Below are 21,465 nucleotides of genomic sequence, written 5' to 3'. Positions count from 1 at the left end.
GAGGACGCAATAGTCTGAGCCTCAGGGGCGCTGCGAACTCATGCGCAGCTTGGACACCGTGGTCGACTGCGGGCGAAGGGCGCCAACCGGACGCCGCCGACTAGCATCCGATGATTGACCTCACCCGTCGCATGTGAGACTTCAGGCGATATCGCGCGCTGCGCTCCGCCACGGATGCTGGAGCAAAAGATGAGGATGCTGCTGAGATATTACAGGAATGCTCGCGGAACTATGGTTTCGATGTACCGGAGGATATGGGCCGATGAGGAACCCCGGGTGGGACCTTCCTCTCGATCACTCTCGCCTGTCGCGATTCCCCTCGCTCGGTCAGGACTCATGCCATGCACGTTGTGATAACTCCGTCCGTTACCCACCTCATCAACTGGAGAACAGGGCGCCCTAGCAGCATACCGATCATCCCGGTCTCCGAGCCCTACCGACTGGGTATCGCATAATTCTTTACTTTCTTCCGACCGGTCGTCCCACTGCATGGCCCGAATGTGACCAGGACAGATCGCGCTAGAGCATATATATTTAAAAACGTATATATATATATAATTTATATATTTATGTCATATTTTTTCAAACCGGGGGGAAGATTTACGGATAACGTTCGTGGCATAATTCCCGTTAGAGCCGTGTTTGCGTAAAACATTCGACTGATCCGAGGGGGAGGATTGTCAATGTATGACGATACACCATCGCACGTGTGATAGCGAATAGTGCGTACGTATCGGTCCGAACAGTGATTACCGTGTGCAAGTGCTTGCTTGCGCAGATGCTGAACGCTCCCCCTTTTTAATGACGATCGATTTCAGCGACGAGCCACTTTCAGTCATCTTACTGCTTGTTGTTATTTAATCCCGCGAATCCATCGCGATAATCGATCGAGTTCGGCCATTTACCATCAATCGCGGATGCCATTTCCCTCTCGAACTGGTTCTCAATGTTGCTCTAAACACACTGGCGAGGAAAAACACTCAGTTATATGCTGAAGCCGAGTTGTCTCTCTCGCCCAGATCTAAATGAGGGTATCAGCAAAGACAAATAAGGGTTCACCTCCTTAACGCTGTATTGATTCCCGCCAACAACGATCTCCGAATACGAACAGAAGCATCATGTCCGTGGAAGATGCCCGTTTGGTTTCCTCCGCCGGTCACGCTCGAAGTGTACAGGAAAGATTCAAAGTTTTTCCGTGTAAGAGAAAATTCTGCCCGGTATTCGCTGCTCTCGATCTTTGTACGGGTCCCGAGCGAATGCGCGCTGAAAACGATTTGTGTCTGGCACTTTGTGGCTGGCAGGTTAGTTGTTGCTCGTGAGAAGCGGGTCGCGAGGCGTTGTGTCGCTCTGGCTTTACATACCTCTCACCCGGTGTGTTACAGAGGACTGACCGTACCTGCTAAAGGAAATCAGTGCAAAAGGCGAGACATCGGGTCACTCAGGCGAAGGTCAGGTGGGCGAGAAAGGGCCGAGGATATGTATTTAGTTTGATAGTTGTATTTAGATTAATGTTTCTCTAGTTTTGTTTGCGGATTTGTTCATTGTATAGCTGTTCTGTTTGCGTGACTGGTGTGAATAGGTTTGGGTTTGCTTTATTGCTCTCCGGTCGGGGCGGCATGCCCGTTGAAGTGACAAAAGTGTCTGAGATATTACTTTGCTTTGGTCAATTCATATGTGCTATCGTTGCTGTTTTTATTGTCTGTATTTAGCAGAAGTGCATTACTTCAACTGGGTATAATGTAGTAATATTATAGCTAGAAAAACGTTTATTTTGAAGCAGATCTTGACCTACATCCAGAGTAAACTGTTAAAAATACTTGCTAAACTGTTATTTAACGTCTATTATATGTGTGGAAAGTATTGTGTGGTGAATTACTAAGTTGAATGCAAATTGAACTTGCACTGTCCAGTCGTGAGAAGGCAATGTAAGGCTAATTCAAAGCCATTAAGCAGATTCCGTGGCTGGCTTCATTGCATCATGAAGTTTTGGTAAAAAATGTCCTCGTAGATGTTAAAGAGTCACCTTGGTTTTGTTCACCGTGTTACATTTTGGGTGGTATCTAGTAACTGCATTCTCGCAGAAGGCACTCGCATTTCCTGAAATATTGCAATAACAGCTCTATTGGCATATTCGCCCAGGATCGTTGGTCACCTGCCAAAATGATGTGTTTGAGCAGGCATCGATACCTCGATTCATGTTGGCATGTCAGAATTATCGATACAGTGTGGTTAACGAAACAATGAGTATGCTGTCAAATCTAAACCGGAGAGTTAATTGAGAATTCCGCTGCTTCGTTTACAGCTACGAGTATTATACAGGACTAGCTGGCTGCATCATTGTCTGCTCTACCGTAATATACTTCGCGTAAATTACTAACCGCCGAAATTTGGCCTCAGATTTCAACCCTGTAATTTGCTCTGTCGGTTTATAAGTGGCCATAAGCCGTGAGGTAAATATACTAGCGCAATATCTTGGTTACCACTCGATTCAAAATTTAAGGTGCGGCTTATAGCGGCGCCGCGGTTATACGCGATCATGATGACGGTAAATGTTTCAGAGGTTGGAACTGGCTGCGAACCTTTTCCAACAATCTTTTAAAGTGTGTTTTTTGTAAACAAAGAGATTATTAGGAATGCGATTTAAAAGCTATTTTATTAAGCCGAGAAGCTTTTCAGGAAATTTCCCTGCGGTGCGCCTCTAAGCATGAAAACCGCTAATAAAATTCTGGGTGCAGTTCCGCCGCTGCGCGTCGCGTAACCTAGAATTAAGTTTTCCCTTTGAACATAATCAGATGACAACGCGTTTGGCGATAGTGGGTACACGCAGTCATCCTCACACATTATTCAGCTGTATTCACGGGCTGATAGTTCCTGCTGACAAGGGAACGAGAGACGAAACGTCGAGATGGGCAAAGGTACTTTGACATGAGGAGCAGAGATCAGGAGTAAGTGCTGCAGGACAACAGGGAAGGGCCGAAAGCTGCGAGTATTGGAGAGGGGAGGAATGCGTACGGTGAGGAGAGAGGGTATGCTCATTCGGAAGGCGAGAAGAGAGTGAGAACGTGACGAGGTCGGCTGCGTAAGATGGGGGCGGAGTGCAGACGCAACGAGCAGAGGTGTGTGCCGGGCAAAGGTGCCACACGAGCGACGAGAACGCCGGAGGCGGTCAGGAGAGGGGAGAGGTGATGAGCGGGAGGGAGGGGTGAGGAGGGCAGTAATAGATATATAGAGAGTAAGGCAGGGCGACGAATGGTCAAGGTACGCGGATGTGGAGAGATGTGAGGTCAGTGCATGTAGATGAATTGCGCATCGAGTAGGCCGGGGGGGAGGTTGTAAGCGGGTGGTAGGAGAGTGTGTCAGCGGGAGGAGGACGGTGGAAAAGCGCGGTTGTGGCATGGAGGTGAATCAAATGTAATAATAATGGTATTGCCGACATTGCGTATAAAAAATATGCCAGCTACGACATATGACGGCGTCGGTATCTGGGTATGGGGAGAGGGGGCGCGTGACAACTAAATGTTACACATACAGCCATCATCGCGGCGGTGCTAAATGTTCGCCCGTCCAGCTTGCCGGCGGGTGGCTAAATGTTCACTACAGCATCATCGCCGGCGGGTGGCTAAATGTTCACTACAGCATCATCGCGGGGTGGCTTTGTCCGCTTATCGGCGTGCATATAATGTTCTTATCTTTACAGCATCATCGCCGGCGGGTGGCAAATGTTCACTACAGCATCTCGCCGCGGGAATTTTCGTTGCGGTGCGCGGGCCATCGTTGAGAGCATGTATCAGTGCGTGCGATCTTGCAGCGAGCGAAGTGCGTTGCCGCGAGGAGCCAGGGCATCGCGGGCCACTCGCCAACCGGGAGTTCGCGACCCTACTCGCAACCCACTCTTCTGACAAGCGGCGTCGACTGGAAGCCACCCGGCCTTGACCGAACGCCGCAACTGCTCTGCATCCCATAGGCAGACACAGAAGGTAGGGGGCGCTGTCTGCGCAGGTCGGCGGTGTGGATATATAGGTGCGTGCTGGCTGGCTTTCAGGGCACCAAGAGGGAGTGTGTGACGTGGGTGGTCGGTGGTGGTGGTGGTGGCTCGTCCATGCTGCTGAGATGATTATGCGGTTTATGGAGGGCGCTACTTCGCTGTCACTGCTGCTGTTCTACTGAGCTGTCATTGATGCTGCCTGCTATCATGCTGCTAGCAGAATCCACTGCGCTGCTGGCTATTCAATTTCTTGTTGGCCTGCCATTCTTTTTCGACAATTATTGGATTTACTAACCGCTGATGTTATTTATCGACTGAGTCGCTGAAGGAAGACATTCATTACTCCGTAATTAAGGCTGGTTGACATATGTCGATGCTGTTCTTATATCAATGCCTGTACGCGTACCCGTCACTGCCTTTCTACTCTCACCGTAATTATAATGAAGGCAGTCAATGCTCATGTAATGTTTCGTGGTTGATTTCGTTTCATGGGTGTAATAAGGAAGTAGCAGAACTGCGTGCAATAAACCTGAATGGTGCTTACTTTACCAAGTTTACGAAGATATCGGCCACTGGCTTTCACTCCGTTAAGCTGGCGGCCTCAAGTATTGTAACCGGTGAGTATCGGTCAACAGGACGCCTCTCTAGCGGAGGCAGTGAGAGTGACTGGATCGGCAGGGTGTTTAAGCTCAACCTGAGATTTCAAGCTTGACACATGATCATGGCCGCTGCCTGTATCATCAACGGCACAGCGTATTTGAGTTGAAACGTACAGTCGTGGAGATGTGATGGTGGAGCATACGTTGGTGGCATAATGTATAGATCATTGATAATAATTCTATAATTAATAGCGTTATAAATGGCTCAGGGGCCCAGCCGCCCCCGCACTGTTGTGCCTGCTGGTCCCGGTCATCCGACCTGCATTGGGGGGGGGGGGGTTCTTGCTTGAGGAGAGTGCACGAGGATCTTTCTCCGTGTCGTTCGTCCTCCGCCACTGCATGAATGCATGCGCGGGATCCCTGCTTCTCGCCCTCCCTCCTGCCGCTTGCCCTGCCTCCCTCCTCCGCGTCCATCCTTCCTCGCCCTCTGCCCTCGCTCCCGCTTCCAGCTCCGCTCACCCCTCTCTCGCTCTCCAGGCCTGCCCCTCCCCCCTGGCTCGCCCAGTCTCTACCGCCCACTTTCCCTCCCCGCCCGCTCGCCCTCTCGCTCCCCCTGCTCGCGGCCTCTTGCCGCTTCCTAATGCGCTCCCCCGCTCGCGCTCCTCCGCGCTGCTCGCGACCTCTTCCGCGTCGCGCCTCACTCCACCCCGCTCGCCCTCCTCACGCTCGCCCTCTACTTCGCTCCCCCTCCCCGCTTGCCCCTCGAACCACTCCCGCCCTCTTCATCCCCCTCGCCTCCCATCGGCCGCTTCCGTCGCGCTCACCCTCCCTCTCTACGCGTCCGCTCGCGCCTCCTCCTCCCGCTCGCGCCTCGTCCTCGTCCTCCACTCGGTCGTACCTCTTCTCCGCTGCGCATCCTCTCTCTATCCTCCACGGTGCGTCTGGCGTGCCGGGTCCAGCTCCGCCCTCTCCACACCGCCTCACTCGCCACTTCATCCTGCCCACTGCGCCTCCTTCCTCATCGCGCGGCCCCCTCGCCCCGACCCTCCCACGGCCTCGCCGGTACGACGACCCGCCAACGCGATCATCCTTGCGCTGACCATCTCCGCCACTCAGTCATCGTCTTCAGTCGCATGATCGTACAGGAGGTGGTGGAGACGATAGCGCAGCATCGCAGCACCCGTCGGGCATCGCTAACGACTGATGATGTACCACATGAAGGTGATCAACGCCGCTCATATCACGGAATCGCGCGCATTCTGTCTGTTCTCCATGTTAATAGCGGCTCAAACCCGTCCACCGGAGGTGGGGGCTAGGGGACTTGTTTTGCGCTTGACCGCACCCGCGGCGCGGTGCGATGGTACGGGGACTTGTTTTACGGCCCTGACCGTCAACCCGGGGGGTGGGGGATTAGGGACGTTTTTTACGGGCTATCACGCACCGGGGGTGGGGGTTAGGGGGACGTTGTTTTTACGGCTATCACGTCACCGGGGTGGGGGGATAGGGCGACATGTTTCTACGGCTTCAGACACGACCGTCACCGGGTGGAGGTAGGGGGGACATTGTTTTTTATCCGGCTTGACCGCGTCACCCCCAGGGCGGGGGTGGGGGGGTAGGACTGTACTTGATTTACCGGGCCTTCCGTCCAAGGGTGGGCGGTAGGGGAACCTGTTGAGATAGGCAGCTGCGTCCCACCACAGCTCTGAATTTGAATTCTCTCTCTCTCTCTCTCTCTCTCTCTCTCTCTCTCTCTCTCTCTCACCCTCTCTCCCTCTCTCTCTCTCTCTCTCACTCTTGCTCAGCCTCTCCCACCCTCTCGCCCGCCATCGCTTTTCTCTTTTTCATCTCTCCCTTTCTCTCTCTTAAGCTCTCTTAAGCTCTTTTCTCTCTCTTACCCTCGCCGTTTTCTCCCCACCTCCTCTCTCTCTCTTTCACGTTTACTGTGTGATAACATCCTCCCTAACAACCTCAGTTAATTAATCAGCGAGTCACACCCACTCATATGCCTTTATAATCTTCAGCGATATTTTCCTCTGAAAAAGCGTTTGTTCTACTCGGCTAATATAAACTGCTCAGATAGAACACTCTTGTGTTTCGCTCTTCCCTGTTCGGTCTCAACGAGGGCCTGAATTGAAGAAATTGCGCGCATTATATCACACCCCATGGGACAAAAATATAAAGGAGTGAAAACGGGTAGACCACTTGAGGGGGTGGCTGGGTAATGGTTGCAGTCGCAGCAGCAGTACGCACCATCTATCAAAAAAATTAAGAAATTTGGGGCTAGGTTTATGGCTAGTCTTACAAATAGTGTCCTCGTTTTACAGATCAGATAAAGTGAGGCAACAAAACATGATAGAAAGCGTAGAACAGTTGGAAAGGGCTGCCGAATCAGCGATATTATAACGAAATCAGCAAAGCACACATTCGATTCGCACTAGCGAGTTTGCTCTTTTGCAAACGCTCGTGCCCGCTGGCCACGTCGCCGCGCCAACACTCGCAGGGCAAACTCGCATTTCTGAAATCGCGACACGCCGCTTTTATTATTTGTAAATGCGTTTGTTCACATTTCATAAATTTTCCACCAAAGTGACGTGGTCTATACGCAGGAGTGTTATTAGATAATATCAAGAGTCCATATACTGGAAAATTTTTCCTGTTATGGACTCTTGATAATATTGCACTCACAAACCTGACAATGGTCCCTCCCCCCACCCGTCATCCCTATCTAATATATGCTATTATCAAGGATCAGTGATCAAACATCGTTTGTTTCCCACGTTTTCCGACCGTCGCCGATGGAATAGAGTCGGCGTTTATACCCCCTCCTCCTCGTATCGCGTCTATGTGCCGTTACTGCACGTCTCCATGCAGCATCAACGTACACAGCAACCTGGCTGTGCGAGCACAAGTTTTCACTATATACACTACACTAGAAATTCGTCTGCTAAACGAAAACATACACGCACGCACGCACACACGCACGCACGCACGCACGCACGCACGCACGCACGCACGCACACACACACACACACACACACACACACACACGAACACACGAACACACACACATGTATATGTATATTATATATATATATATATATATATATATATATATTATATTAGCGGGAGAGGATACTGCAGGGCGTTCAAGACAACAGGTCGGCGGTCACCGCTGCGCGCTGTCACCTCGAGATAAATACACGCGGCCCTGCTGGCGGCAGCTGCAGCATGGTCAACGTACGCGCGTGCGCGTGTGCGAGTGAGCGAGAGTGCGTGCGTGTGTGTGCGCGAGTGAGCGAGAGCTAGAGCGTGTGTGTGCGTGCGTGAGCGAGAGCTAGAGCGTCTGTGTGCGTGCGTGAGCGAGAGTGCGTGCGTGTGCAAGGGCGAGAGCGTGTGTGTGCGTGAGTGAGCGAGAGCAAGAGCGTGTGTGCGTGAGTGAGCGATATAGCAACAGCGTGTTTGTGCGTGAGTGAGCGAGAGCGTGCGCGTGTGTGTGCGTGAGTGAGCGAGAGCGTGCGCGTGTGCGTGAGTGAGCGAGAGCGTGCGCGTGTAAGCTGCGTGAGATACAGGCAGCGGCCCATGATCAGTTCAGCTGAAATCTCGTGAGCTAAAACCTGGGAACCAGTCACTCTCACTGCTACGCTAGAGAGGGTCTGTGACGATACTCACGTGTACAATACTGAGGCCGCAGTAGACAGAGAAAGCAGTGGCGATCTCTTCGTCAAACTTGGTAAAGTAAGCACCATTCAGTTTATTGCACAGTTCTGCTATTCCTATTACACCTGAAACGAAATCAACACGAAACCATTACAGAGCCATGCTGATTACTAATACCGTGAGAGACGAAAGGCAGTACGGTACGGTAAGCATTGATATAGAATAGATCGGAAATAGTCAACCAGCTTTAATTAGGAAATGAATAGTGCAGCGGCCGTACCAGCAAAATAATCAGCGGTTAGAATAGCAATAATTGTAATAACAGTAATGGCAGCAACAGAAATGACAGCAGCAGCAGTGATTCATGCAGCAGCAATGATAGCAGCAGCAGCAGCAGCAGCAGCAGCAGCAGCAGCAGCAGCAGCAGCAGTACTTCATGCAGCAGCAATGACAGCAGCAGCAGCAGTGATTCCTGCAGCAGCAATAATAGCAGCAGCAGCAGCAGCAGCAGCAGCAATGACAGCAGTAGCAGCAGTAGCAGCAGCAGTGACAGCAGTAGCAGCAGCAGTAACCGCAGCAGCAGCAGCAGCAATGGACACCACCACCACCACCACCACCACCACCGGCAGCAGCAGCAGCAGCACCACCACCACCGTGCAGCAGCACCCCCTACCTTTGTCGTCTCGGATGGGAATGCAGAGGATGTTGCGCGTTCGGAAGCCGGTGGCTTCGTCGACGCCGCTGTAGAAGAGTGGGTGCGAGTAGGCGTCGCGTATGTTCAGCAGCTCACCGCTTGTGGCGACGTGGCCCGCGATGCCCTGGTCCGCCGGCAACCGCACCTCCGCTCGCTGCAAGACACTGCTGCTACTGCTGCTACTGCTGCTACTGCTGCTACTGCTGTTATTGCTGCTTCTCCTGCTACTGCTGCTGCTGCTACTACTGCTGTGATTGCTGCTTCTACTGCTGCTGTTATTGCTACTGCTGCTACTGCTGCTACTGCTACTACTGCTGCTGCTGCTGCTGCTGTTGCTGTTGCTGCTGCTGCTGCTACTGCTGCTACTGCTGCTGCTGCTGCTGCTGCTGTTGCTGTTGCTGCTGCCACTGCCACTGCTATTGCTACTGGTGGTACTGTTGCTACTGCTGCTGTTGCTGCTGTTGTTGCTGCTACTGCTGCGGTGCTGCTGCTGCTGCTCCTACTACTTCCACCACCACCACCACCGCCGCCGCCACTGCTGTTGCTGCTACTGCTGCTTCTGCTTCTGCTGCTACTGCTATTGGTGATGTTGTTGTTATTGTTGTTCTTGCTGTTGATGGTTGCGGCGCTGTTGCCATTGTTGCTGCTATTGTTGGTAGTGGTGGCGGTGCTGCTGCTGCTGCTCGTGGTGGTGGTGATGTTGCTGCCGCTGCTGTTTAGAGCGCTCGTCTGTGCCGGCCCCTGTCTCCACTCCGTTAAACCACGCCGCGAGGCAACGCCGGCCGAAGAAGCGTCAATACCGACCGACTATTAGCAATAAGTGGCGACAACGGAAGTCTGCAAGAGCGCTCGCGCAAAATCCTAGCCGGCCATCCGTCATCACGCGCTGCGTGTATAAAGGAGCAGCGCGATGTGCGCGCGCGCGTGCGCGTGTGTGTGTGTGTGTGTGTGTGTGTGTGTGTGTGTGTGTGTGTGTGTGTGTGTATGTGCGCGTGTGTGTGCGTTCGTGTGAACGTGTGTGTGCGTGTGCGGTTGCGTACGCGGGTGTACGCGTGCGTGCGTGTGTGTCCATGTGCATGCGTTCGTGAGAGCGTGTGTGTGCGTGTGCGGTTGCGTGTGTGCGTGTATGCATGTGCGTGCGTTCGTGTGAGCGTGTGTGTGCGGTTGCGTGCGCATGTGTACGCGTGCGTGCGTGCGTGTGTGTGCGTGCGCGCGCATGCGAACATTCGTGTAAGCGTGCGTGCGTGCGTGCTAGAACTCCGTGTACTGCCTGCCGAGCATGCACAGACGACTGCCTTGCACACGTACGTGGTTGCGGGTTTTTCGGGCAGCCAACGATCTAAATCAATAACTATGTGCGGCACGCTAGCGCCAGCAAAGCTACTCAGCGTCGTCGCGGAAGAAACTCTACAAACACAAACTTTCTGCACAAGTTATCCGCAAATAACGTCATCACCTGGGCGAGACGGCGGAAGCCAATCTCCGCAGCTTCCATCGTAAACGATGCGCCGACGAAATTAATGATTATCAATGACAACGAAGTCCAACTGACAGGAAAAGCCCAGTCTCGCAAGAAAGGATTTTCAGTAACTAATGCATGCCAGCCTGCGTTCGCTATCGTGATTGCAGAAGGGATGACGTCAACGACGGCCTACTTACGTATCCGACGAGCTTGAGCTGTAACTTCCTTGCATCCTGATCGTAGAGCTCCGCTGAAATGCAGAGAGAAAGGAACATCGGTAATATGGCCATTAATCCAACGCCCATTGCGCGCCTATAATTCAGACAAAAGGCAGCAACCTGGCGCGCAGTCGCTGTGTTTGCTCTCTGGGATAGCTGAATGTGGCGTTGTGGCTCACAGGGAGATTGGAGATCCACACAACGTGCGTGCGTGAAGGCATGCCAGCTATGTACAAAGGTGGCCTGTGTAGCTGTGTACCGGGTCAAAGGTGGCCTGTGTAGCTGTGTACCGGGTCAAAGGTTATCTCGCCGAGTGTTGATGCCTAATCTCCCAGCGAGCCATGTGGCTCGCTCAGTTAGCAATAGCGCGTTAGGTAGCTGCCTTTTGTTTGAATTATAGGCGCGCAATGGCGTTGGATTGATGGCCAAAGAATGGAGAATCGTGTCGTACGTTTTAGGCTGTATCTCCGGATTGCGGGTGTCTACGAGGAAACGATTTCGTACGATGATGGGCGAATGTACTGGGTCCGATTTGAGCTCAAGTTGGATGAGTTACGTGTAGTAAATCGTAGGTATTATAAGGCTAGTAAATGACGAATTCCCCTTGTTTATTGATGTCACACTCCTCCCTATTATCTACTCCTGATACTTACTGTAGTGAGATCTTGCAGTGTACTCGTGTAAATCTCCCTTGCACACTCCTTCCTTGCACCCCTCCCCCTTGCACACCTCTCCCTTGCACACCTCTCCCTTGCGTCGCGCATCTCTCCCTCGTGCACCTTTCCCTCACACACCTCTCTCTCGTGCACCCCCCCCCATCGCACACCCCTCCCTTCCTCACCTCTCCCTCATGCACCTCTCCCCCACGTACCTCTCCCTCGTCAAGTTTCGTTTGGTCTTGAGCTACGTCGCCATCAAAGACCTTTGCCACGAGTTCGTTCTGTTCCTTGTCCAGCAGGAACAATGAACACCTGAAACAATCGAGATGACTGCGTGTTACACATCGCAAACGCGTGTCATTATATGTTCAAAGGGAAAACCTTAATTCTACGGTTAGCCGACGCAGCGGGGAACTCACCAGAATTATTAGCGGTTTTCATCTAAGCGCCCGCAGGGAAATTATTCCTGAAAAGCTCTCGCTCTAATAAAATAGCTTTAATCGATTCCTAATAATCTCTTTGTTTACAAAAACACACTTAAAAGGATTGTTGGAAAGGTTCGCAGCAGTTCAACCTCTGAAACATTTACCGTATATGATCGCGTAATAACCGCGGGCGCCTATAAGCCGCACCTCAATTTGAATCGGGTAACCAAGTATTGCGCCTAGTATATTTCCCCTCACGGTATGGCGCACTTATAAACCGCAGAGCAAATACAGGGCTGAAATCTGAGGCCAAATTTGCGGTTATTAATTACGCGAGTATATACGGTAAGCAGCACAATGATGCAGCAGCTAGTGTGTATAATACTCGTAGCTGTAAACGAAGCAGCGAATCTCTCAATTAATTCTCGGTTAGATTTGACAGCAATAATCACTGTTCGTTAACACAACTGATCGAAATTCTGACATGCCAAATGAATGAGGTCATCGATGCGTCAAACAATATTTGGTGACAACGATCGCGAATATGCAATAGGTGTTTTGAATTTCAGAAATGCCGAGTGCTCTGCGAGAATGCATTATAGAATTGGTAAAACGTAGAAAAAACCAGTGACTCTAAATCTACAGGAATTTTTACCAAAACATGAATGCAATGAAGCAGCCACGGAATGCTTAAAGGTTGAATCAGCCTTACATTGCCTTACACGACTGACAGTGCAGTCACATTTGCATCAACCAGTAATCAACAAATACTCCAACACATATGATAGACGTTCAAAACAGTTTGAACAGATTTTAACAGTTCTACTCTGGCAATAGGTCAAGATCTGTTTTCAAAATAAACTTTTTAGCTTAATATTACTAATATTCAGTTGAGTAATCCACTTGTAATACAGACTATTAAAAACAGAACAAAAATGAATTGAAAAGAAAGTAATATTAGACACTTCCAACGCGAGAACAATAAAGCAAACAAACTATCACACCAGTATGCAAACAGACAGATAAATGAACAAATCCGCAAACAAACAGAGAAACAAATCTAAATAAACTATCATATAAATACATCATCTGGCCCTTTCTCTGCACTGACCTTTCTGCCTGAGTGAGATGTCTCGCCTCTTGCATGATTTCCTTTAGCAGTAAGGTCACGTCCTCTGAAACACACCGGGAGAGGTATTACAGCAAGAGCGACACACGCCTTCGCGACCCCCTTCTACGAGCAACAACATAACCTGCAGCACAAAGTGCCAGACAACATCGCTTCAGCGCGCATTCGCTCCGGGACCCGATACAAAGCATCGAGAGCACGAATCCGGGCAGAATTTTCCTTACACGGAAAAACCTTTAATCTTCCTGTACACTTCGAGCGTGACCGGCGGAGGAAACCACGGGCATCTACGGACGGACTGCTTCTGTTCGTATTCGGAGATGTTGTTGGCGGGAAATCAATACAGCGTTAAGGAGGTGAACCTATTTGTCTTTGCTGTACCTCATTAGCTCGGGCCGAGAGAGACAACCTCGGCTCGCATATAATGAGTGTTTTTCCGCAGTCGTGCTTAGAGCAACATGAAACCGTTCGAGAGGGAAATGGCATCCGCGATGATGGTAAATGCCGAATCGATCGATTATCGCGATGGATTCGCGATTAAATAACAACAAGCGAAGATGCTGAGTGGCTCGTGCAAATCGTCGTCATTAAAAAGGGGGAGCGTTCAGCCATCTGCGCAAGCAAGCACCTCGCACACGTAATCACCGTTCGACCGATACCGTAGCACATATTCGCATCACACGTGCGATGTGTAATCGCTATACTTGACAATCCCCCTCCGCGACAAGTCGAATGTTACGCAACACAGGCCTCTACGGGAATTATGCACGAACGTATACGTAAATTTAACCCCGGCTTTCAAAATATACATAAATATATAAATTATATATATATATATACGTTTTTTAAACATATATGCTCTGCGCGATCTGTCCTGGTCACACTCGGATTCGTGGACGACGGGAAAAAGCTAAGAATTATGCATACCACGTCGGAGGGGCGAGACCGGGATGATGGGATGCTGGGTCGCCCTGTTCTCCAGGATGAGGTGGGTAACAGACGGATGTACAACGTGCAGGGCATGAGCCTGGAGCGAGGGAATCGGACAGGAGAGCGATCGGAGGAAAGCCGGTCGGTATGAAGCCATGTCCGCAGCATCTGTAATATCTGCAGCATCCTCATCTTCCTCAGCATCCGCTGCGAGCAGCGACGGATCGCTGAAGTCCAGCGCGAGGGTGAGGTCATCATCGGATGCATCGGCGGCGTCCGGCTTGGGCCCGCCCGCAGTCGAGGTGTCGTGCGCAGAGCGCAGCGCCCCCTGGAGGTTCAGACTGATGCGCTCTGCGACGCGTGCTGTCGTGCGTCTGACTAGCGTGGCCCATGCGCGACCCCCAGAGCCGGCCCCGCCCTCACTGCTAGGGCCCGCCCTCTCGCTGTTAGAACCAACGCCCTGACTCTTAATCTCCTTACTCCTTAGCCCTATCCCCTCAATCCTTAACTCTTCAATGTTGGGACCTACCCCCTCGCTGCCGGGACCCGCCCCCTCGCTGCCGGGACCCGCCCCCTCGCTGCCGGGACCCGCCCCCTCGCTGTTAGAACCAACGCCCTGACTCTTAATCTCCTTACTTCTTAGCCCTATCCCCTCGATTCTTAACTCTTCAATGTTGGGACCTACCCCCTAGCGTGTGTGTGCGTGAGTGAGCAAGAGCAAGAGCGTGTGTGTGCGTGAGTGAGCGAGAGCGTGCGCGTGTGCGTGAGAGTGCGTGTGTGTGCGTGAGTAAGCGAGAGCGTGCGTGTGTGTGCGTGAGTGAGCGAGAGCGTGCGCGTGTGCGTGTGCGTGAGAGTGCGTGTGTGTGCGTGAGTAAGCGAGAGCGTGCATGTGTGCGTGAGTGAGCGAGAATTGTGTCCGTGAGTGAGCGAGAGCGTGCGTGCGTGCTTGTGTCCGTGAGTGAGCGCGAGCGTGCGTGCTTTTGTCCGTGAGTGAGCGCAAGCGTGCGTGCTTGTGTCCATGAGTGAGCGCGAGCGTGCGTGCGCGTGTCCGTGAGTGAGCGCGAGCGTGCGTGCGCGTGTCCGTGAGTGAGCGCGAGCGTGCGTGCGCGTGTCCGTGAGTGAGCGCGAGCGTGCGTGCTTGTGTCCGTAAGTGAGCGAGAGCGTGCGTGCGCGTGTGCGCGTGCGTGTGCGTGCGAGAGCGAGTACATGCGAGAGTGAGTCCATGCGAGAGTGAAAGGATGGAAGCTGTCATGGGGAAGGGTGACGCCGTGCCTTAGCAGGGAGGCCTATACACATAAATCACGCCCTTCACTGCTGACTTGACCCCGTACACGGCTACACAAGCTAGGTGCCAGCGCAGCGGCGTCTGAGTAAATACGATAACGGATAGATGACACCGCAGGCCACTGCCTCTGTCACCTTAATTACATTAAGTAGCTAATCACGACAGCGCAGTAGGACCGGCTAGAAGTAATCTAGCGGACCGGTCACAAGTAATCACGTGAAAGGACAGCGAGGGGTGAAATAGATAGATAGATAGACAGACAGAGATGAATGGATAGATAGAGCGGGAGAGAGCGAGAGCGAGGGAAGTCAGAAAGAAAAAAGAGATAAACAAGAGACCGTGCCTCTGACACTGCCTGTCAAACACGAGCGCCCTTCTCTATTAGATTTCTACATATTTATACAATTCGTCATTTACAATTTTCTAACCATAGATCCTTCATTACTTACATGTTTCCTTAAGAGATCCAGCTGTTTCTCGTGTAAGCTTGTGTACTCGCTACAGGCAACCTGCAAGTATAAGAGCGATGCGAGTAGATTAGCGTTAGCTCGACACAAACGCGAAACAAAAACAGCAAATACTGACGAGCTACGGCGAAAGATCTGTGTACAGGTTAGCTAGACCTGCGTCATTTACACGTCAGCACATGTCACCTATATCGTGTCATCTACATGTCATAACACGCCATCGAGACGTCATCTCACGTCATCGGCACGTCATCACACGTCATCTGCGCGTCATCACGCGTCGTCAATACGTTATCTACCCCGTCGGTACCACATCCCTCATGCGGTAGTGATCGCACGCCAGAGGCGGAGTGGGTAGTGGGAGTGGGGCGTGTGTAGTGCTATCGGTTCTCTCTCCAGATTTCCCCTGTCCGGCGTGAATCACATTCATAGACGGTGAAAAACCCCTCGGCACACAAATGCACGCTTGTGAATTGCGCTGGTGTCTGTCTATACAGGGTCAGACGGAGCGACTAGGATAACGGGGCTTCGCTTTGATGTTTACCAACATTGTCGCAGTTTTTTTCAATAGCTGCGGATACATTTTATCAAGAGTAGATAATAACACATAAAAGTTACATAGTACATAGTGTTATTATCTACTCTTGATTTTATCCATACTCTAAGTAAAAAATACTAAAGGTCTTGGGTTGGGGTAGGTCAGGTAGGACTGATATTGTTTCGTTTCTGAAGGGACGAGTTCTTCATATTATTTTGGAGTAGAAATCGTAGAGGCCCGTCGCCACGCAAGAAGTGGCATGCCGCCGCTGCTGCCGACACTGCCACCACCATCACTACTACACCACCACCACCGCCGCCGCCGCCGCCACAGTACAAGGCGTGATGGCACGCTAGCATGTCACGCTACACGGTGTGATGACATGATAGCATGCCACGCTACACGGTGTGATGACATGCTAGCATGCCACGGAACACGCTAGCATGCCACGGAACACAATGTTACGACACGCTAGCATGCCACGGAACTCGATGTTATGACACGCTAGCATGTCACGGAACACAATGTTACGACACGCTAGCAAACGGTTTTCGGATTACCCCCCACGTCCCGAATATCGTGACCGTACGTCGAGCCGTTTAGATTTGTGCCCAACTGTTGACGGACGCACGCACGGACGGACGCACGGACGCACGCTCATGCGATTCTACAAGCTGCATCTGACTATGTCAGATGAGCTAAAAAAGCCATTATAGCTCGACGCAGGGCACATTAGAGCCGCCACGATTTCATGCGTTATTAGTTCGAATACGCGCCTGATTATGTCGTAACGAAGGCGAACTCATTTTCCAAAATCCCTCAAAATCGTGTCTTTTGTCTGTGTTCCGCTATACGCGCACAATGGCTGTGCGCTCGAACACGCAGATATTCAACTTAAGCTAAACCTAGTATTACCTACATAACCGCGTAGCGCGTACTATTGTCGTGAACCTGCTATAGTGATGTGGAGGCCGACGTTAGGAAACGCAGGTCTCGCGCAGCCCCGATGTACGTCAGCACATGCATTTCAGCACCCTTACTGGCGAGTAGAATCGCACATATATTTCGGACATGGAGTAAACCAAGAGCTAATAATACCTATTTTATAGCTACGTATTATTACCTCTTGATAAAACCACAGTCAACTGAGTAAAGAACTCCGCTACGTAGATAGTGCGCCAATGTTGAAGCGTACGTCACTGCGGTACATACTAGAACCAACCTTCCCACGCGCCGCACGCTCGGGACCAACGACGGACTATATAGAGGAATCTGTCGCTGTTTAGAATTTTTCTATCGGTGATACAACAATAACGGGCTGTAATAATGATGCTAAATAACGCGACAAAACACACGTCGAGTGTCATTTCAAGCAACGGCACCGAAACGAACGACGCCACGACAACGTAGCGAACGAGCGTGAAACTACTTCGTCACTGTTCGCGGGAAGGTGACCGGACGCGGCAGTAAAACCCCGCCGTTCTTTGGGAAGATGGCCGCCGGTTATGGACGAAAACCCTCAACTCATGCCGTTGTTTGGTAGCTTCCGCTACTTATAATTGCGGATGGAATAGAGTGGGTGGATCTGCACATATAAGTTACCGCGAACACTTTAATCAGCGATCGACGCAGATCCGGGACAATATGTGTCTGTCTATACATGTAATGACGAAGTATTACAAGAGAGTATTACACCTAGCCGCGGACTCGACCAACGAAAATTCCGCCGCGTGAATTTAAAAGTAGGCCTATACACGCACAAGCACGCAGACGCACGCAGAGACGCACGCACGCGTGCACATACATGGGCGCACGGCACATGCACGCCCTTGCGCATCGTCCGCGACCCCGGCGTCCGGTCCTAATTCGTGAGCATCATCGCTCCCCACGCAGGGTTGTCTGCACGCTTGGCGACCCGCAGACAGTGATAACCTCTCTGCGCGTGACACGGCGGGACTCGATCTTCCGGCAACGTCGTCGGCGTCATCAGCGTTCGAGGCATAGCCGGATGGCTGGGAAGCTGGGTGAGAGTCTGCGGCATGGCGAGACGGGACAGGAAGGCAACCAGGAGAGGGCAGCGCGGCGCTGTACTCACCAAGATGGGTGAATAGATTCTTCGCGACATGTAGCAAGGTCTGGAATAATAAAATGGTATCGGATAAAGAATGCGTACGACGGCATATATATATATATTGAAATCATATATCGATAGGTATCGATGAAACATTATGCAAGATCTACAAATTACGTAGAAGTTAGATAGTTAGAGCAAGTTTTCTAAAACTGCAGAATTAATATTATCGTATAATATTATGTTATCTAATTTTATCGAGTTATCGCAGGATCTTAGTTACACTGGATACGACTAAATTAACAATATAACTACTATCCCTATATTATTATATAGGATAATAGCTACATTGTCATATTATATGTCAGTTGATTGAATTTTAAACAAATGAGTGTGAAGTGAGAATGCTATCTTACCTGCGTTTGGTTTTTGAGCATGCGTTCCTTCTGGAATGCCAATGTGCTGGTAAGTACAGGTGCTGTGTATTTGAAGCAGGTCTGTATCACTTTGATATCGTCTGTTGAGAAGTTATTCGAACCTGTTGGACACAATCACATGCTTAGATTCGAGATGCAACTGTGTGGATACTGTATTAATAACATATTTATATTAATTTTTACTATTGTTAAGTTAAGTACAAACAAATTATTTACAATACATTATTTACAAAATAATTTATGCTATCCGTAGTTTTTGACGTTTGAAATCAGGAGTAGTCAATGTTTAAAATTAGTGATTTGTTTTTTTCTGAGAAGCTTTTCATTACTTAGTGTAGCTGCAAAAACGTTCTCTTGAATAACAAGCTGCACGAAAAAAGTCATCCAGATGAATTTGCATTATAACTGATGATAACCAGAGGAAATTGTAAAAGGTCTTTATTTTTTTCCTCTGACACATATCAATGACCACAGTGCAGAGTAAGTAAAGTTGAAAACACGTCTGCATGACACACCGGAAATTTACAGTGCAAGTAGGAACCAAGCAATCCTATAAATAACTAGATGACAGGGAAAACTCCCCGCGCCTAATAACAGGAGGGTAAACACATCACTGAACGTCTCCGTCTGCACTGCCTAGCCCGTTTTTCAATTAAATAAGGATAGCAACGTTCCAAGATTGTCGTAATATAGACGCTCTGCATCTAAAGGGATGATCTCAGGGTTCGATGGCTAACAGCCGGACAGAGATGCACGCATGCGTTTGCCGCAAGATCGCAATTTCATTGCAATTACCGTGATGCCGCAATGCAGTAATGAATGCGCAGTATTGCAGCCGGCGGGGCTTGCAATGAAGCCTGATTGAAAAGAACGATAGCCACTCGAACGGAGATAACCGCTTAATGGCCGCATAACTTATCGACGATGCGTAATCGACTGTTGCCGCAGTCTGGCGTTCCATTACCCCATCACAAATTTACTTCAACGTCATCGATGAATTATGCAACGCTAAAATATTCCCATTGAATCTTGAATAATTCAATACTGGCTACTTGTGTATACAGGCATGCAATTTCACATGCATTCCAGTATACGGTGCGAACCAGATCAATGCATGACATAAGTACAGAAAGCTCTTAAAAACAACATAATATAAATCGTATAACGCTCGCAACCTTTTTGCAACTACGTATTAATTTTGGGTTACTAACATACACACGTAATAAGTCAAAGTTGGCTGGGAATGGGTTTCATAATCGCCCCCTCTTTTCACTCTTCAATCAGGTTTCCAATCAGTCAATCCAAGTTTAGCTGTGACATTAACAAATTCAGCCACACCACTATTCATCCCATAGCAATAAAAAGTAGTTTTATTTTCTTTATCTTAAAAAATAATGACAGGTAACAGCTTTGAAATAAAACGTCTCAATGTGTCAAGACAATGTTCTGATAAAAAACGATTTAACGATTCGCACTCGTGCCCATTGCCACAGATTCACTGCACTCTTAACTCCTTGCCTGTCAAGCTCCGTCTGTTTTCAGTCTTCCTCTTACATTCTCTTCCCCTTTTTAGCCCTCTTCCTTTTTACCCCACTCAAACAGGCGTCCTTGTCTGCCACTCTTTTGGCCTTCTCTCTCTTTTCATTTGTCCAATTATAAAGGCCTGTTACTATACACATGAACATGCAACGCGTGTACATTCGCGACCAGTTACACTGCATTGCTCACTGTCTGTGACATATACACTGACTCCAGCAAGTACAGCAGCATCTAACGCTCGTCGAAGTCGACTCAATGCACAGCCAATGCACGCACAAGATCTCAGCCTGTCCTCAGTAGGAGAACTCGTACACGAACACCCCCAGCCCACACTGCAAGATCTCACTACAGTAAGTATAGAACATTACGGCGCTTCGACACAGGGACCCCGAGGCCATCCTTTTGCAGATCCGCTGCACTCCGCCACGTAAGTTATAGAACATAGCTGCATCCAAGATCTCACCCACAGTAAGTATAGAAACAGCCGCCAACACAACTGCAAAATCTCACTAGCAGTAAGCTGCTAGAACATAGTACACACTGTCCAACCACCCTCCATCGCTGCGCCACCCAGCTCTTAGCATTTCCAAATCGGCCAGCGTTAGTGTATCCTTGTCTCCACTAGTGCAGCTTACTTCGATCCTCACTATTAAACTTAAGTCGTAATTCATTACATCTATTAACATATAATATATAACAATATTTATTTATTTATTTATTATATGTCGTTGTGATGACAGTTGACATATTGGCAATGCTAGACGAATAACCGTTTCATTAACGAGATGTTCATATCGCACCCGTTATCTGTATATTACTTATTAATCGGACAAATCGTCCGTCGCTGTTTGCCAGGAGTCGGCGGCTGGAGATTGTAAACATGCTGGGCTGTGATGTTCAGTCGATGCTCTGTGTGGCCAGTCCTCGAACCGTGGAAGGCAGGGTGTGGCGCTAGCGTGCGTCGTCAACAAGAAGAAGGTACGAAGCTGTGGCGTCGCGGCTCGCTGACCCAACTAACGGATGCGGCGTGTCGCTTTGCTTGGTGAAAGAAAAGACCTATTCACATAGTCGCAGAAGTCGGGTGTAGTGAGCGCGCCACCTGGTGTGAACGCATCGGCAAGCTCTGCTGCTGAAAGCCGCCATTCAAATCGGCGTTGATTAGTCGCGGGACGTTTCCCGTCTTGAGTGGGGCGACACTGGGATTAAGGGGCATTAAGGAATTTTCCGCGTCCAGACTCGGTTGGTTATTACGCCGGCGCGCTGCTTTTCGGCGTGCAGTGCGGGCGTTTTGTGGACAGGGTACGTGCGTGCATTGGCTGTGCATTGAGTCGACTTCGACGAGCATTAGATGCTGCTGTACTTGCTGGAGT

General features: G+C 50.2%; 1 protein-coding gene across 1 annotated transcript in view; it reads right to left on the bottom strand.

Annotated features, from left to right (window-relative positions):
- The window catches only part of LOC106812357 (cGMP-dependent 3',5'-cyclic phosphodiesterase-like), a gene marked incomplete in the record, with an annotated part of 51,538 nt that overhangs the window by 7,280 nt on the left and 22,793 nt on the right, over positions 1–21,465 (bottom strand). Inside the window, 6 exon segments of the mRNA XM_014816215.1 lie at positions 8,254–8,366; positions 8,915–9,089; positions 11,487–11,586; positions 12,811–12,874; positions 18,144–18,183; positions 18,536–18,657. Coding sequence (XP_014671701.1) covers positions 8,254–8,366; positions 8,915–9,089; positions 11,487–11,586; positions 12,811–12,874; positions 18,144–18,183; positions 18,536–18,657 — 614 coding nt within the window.

Source organism: Priapulus caudatus, unplaced genomic scaffold, assembly GCF_000485595.1.
Source record: "Priapulus caudatus unplaced genomic scaffold, Priapulus_caudatus-5.0.1 Scaffold21, whole genome shotgun sequence".
Lineage (NCBI taxonomy): Eukaryota > Metazoa > Priapulida > Priapulimorpha > Priapulimorphida > Priapulidae > Priapulus > Priapulus caudatus.
The sequence above is the reverse complement of the archived record's forward strand: the minus strand, read 5'-3'. Positions and strand labels throughout refer to the sequence as shown.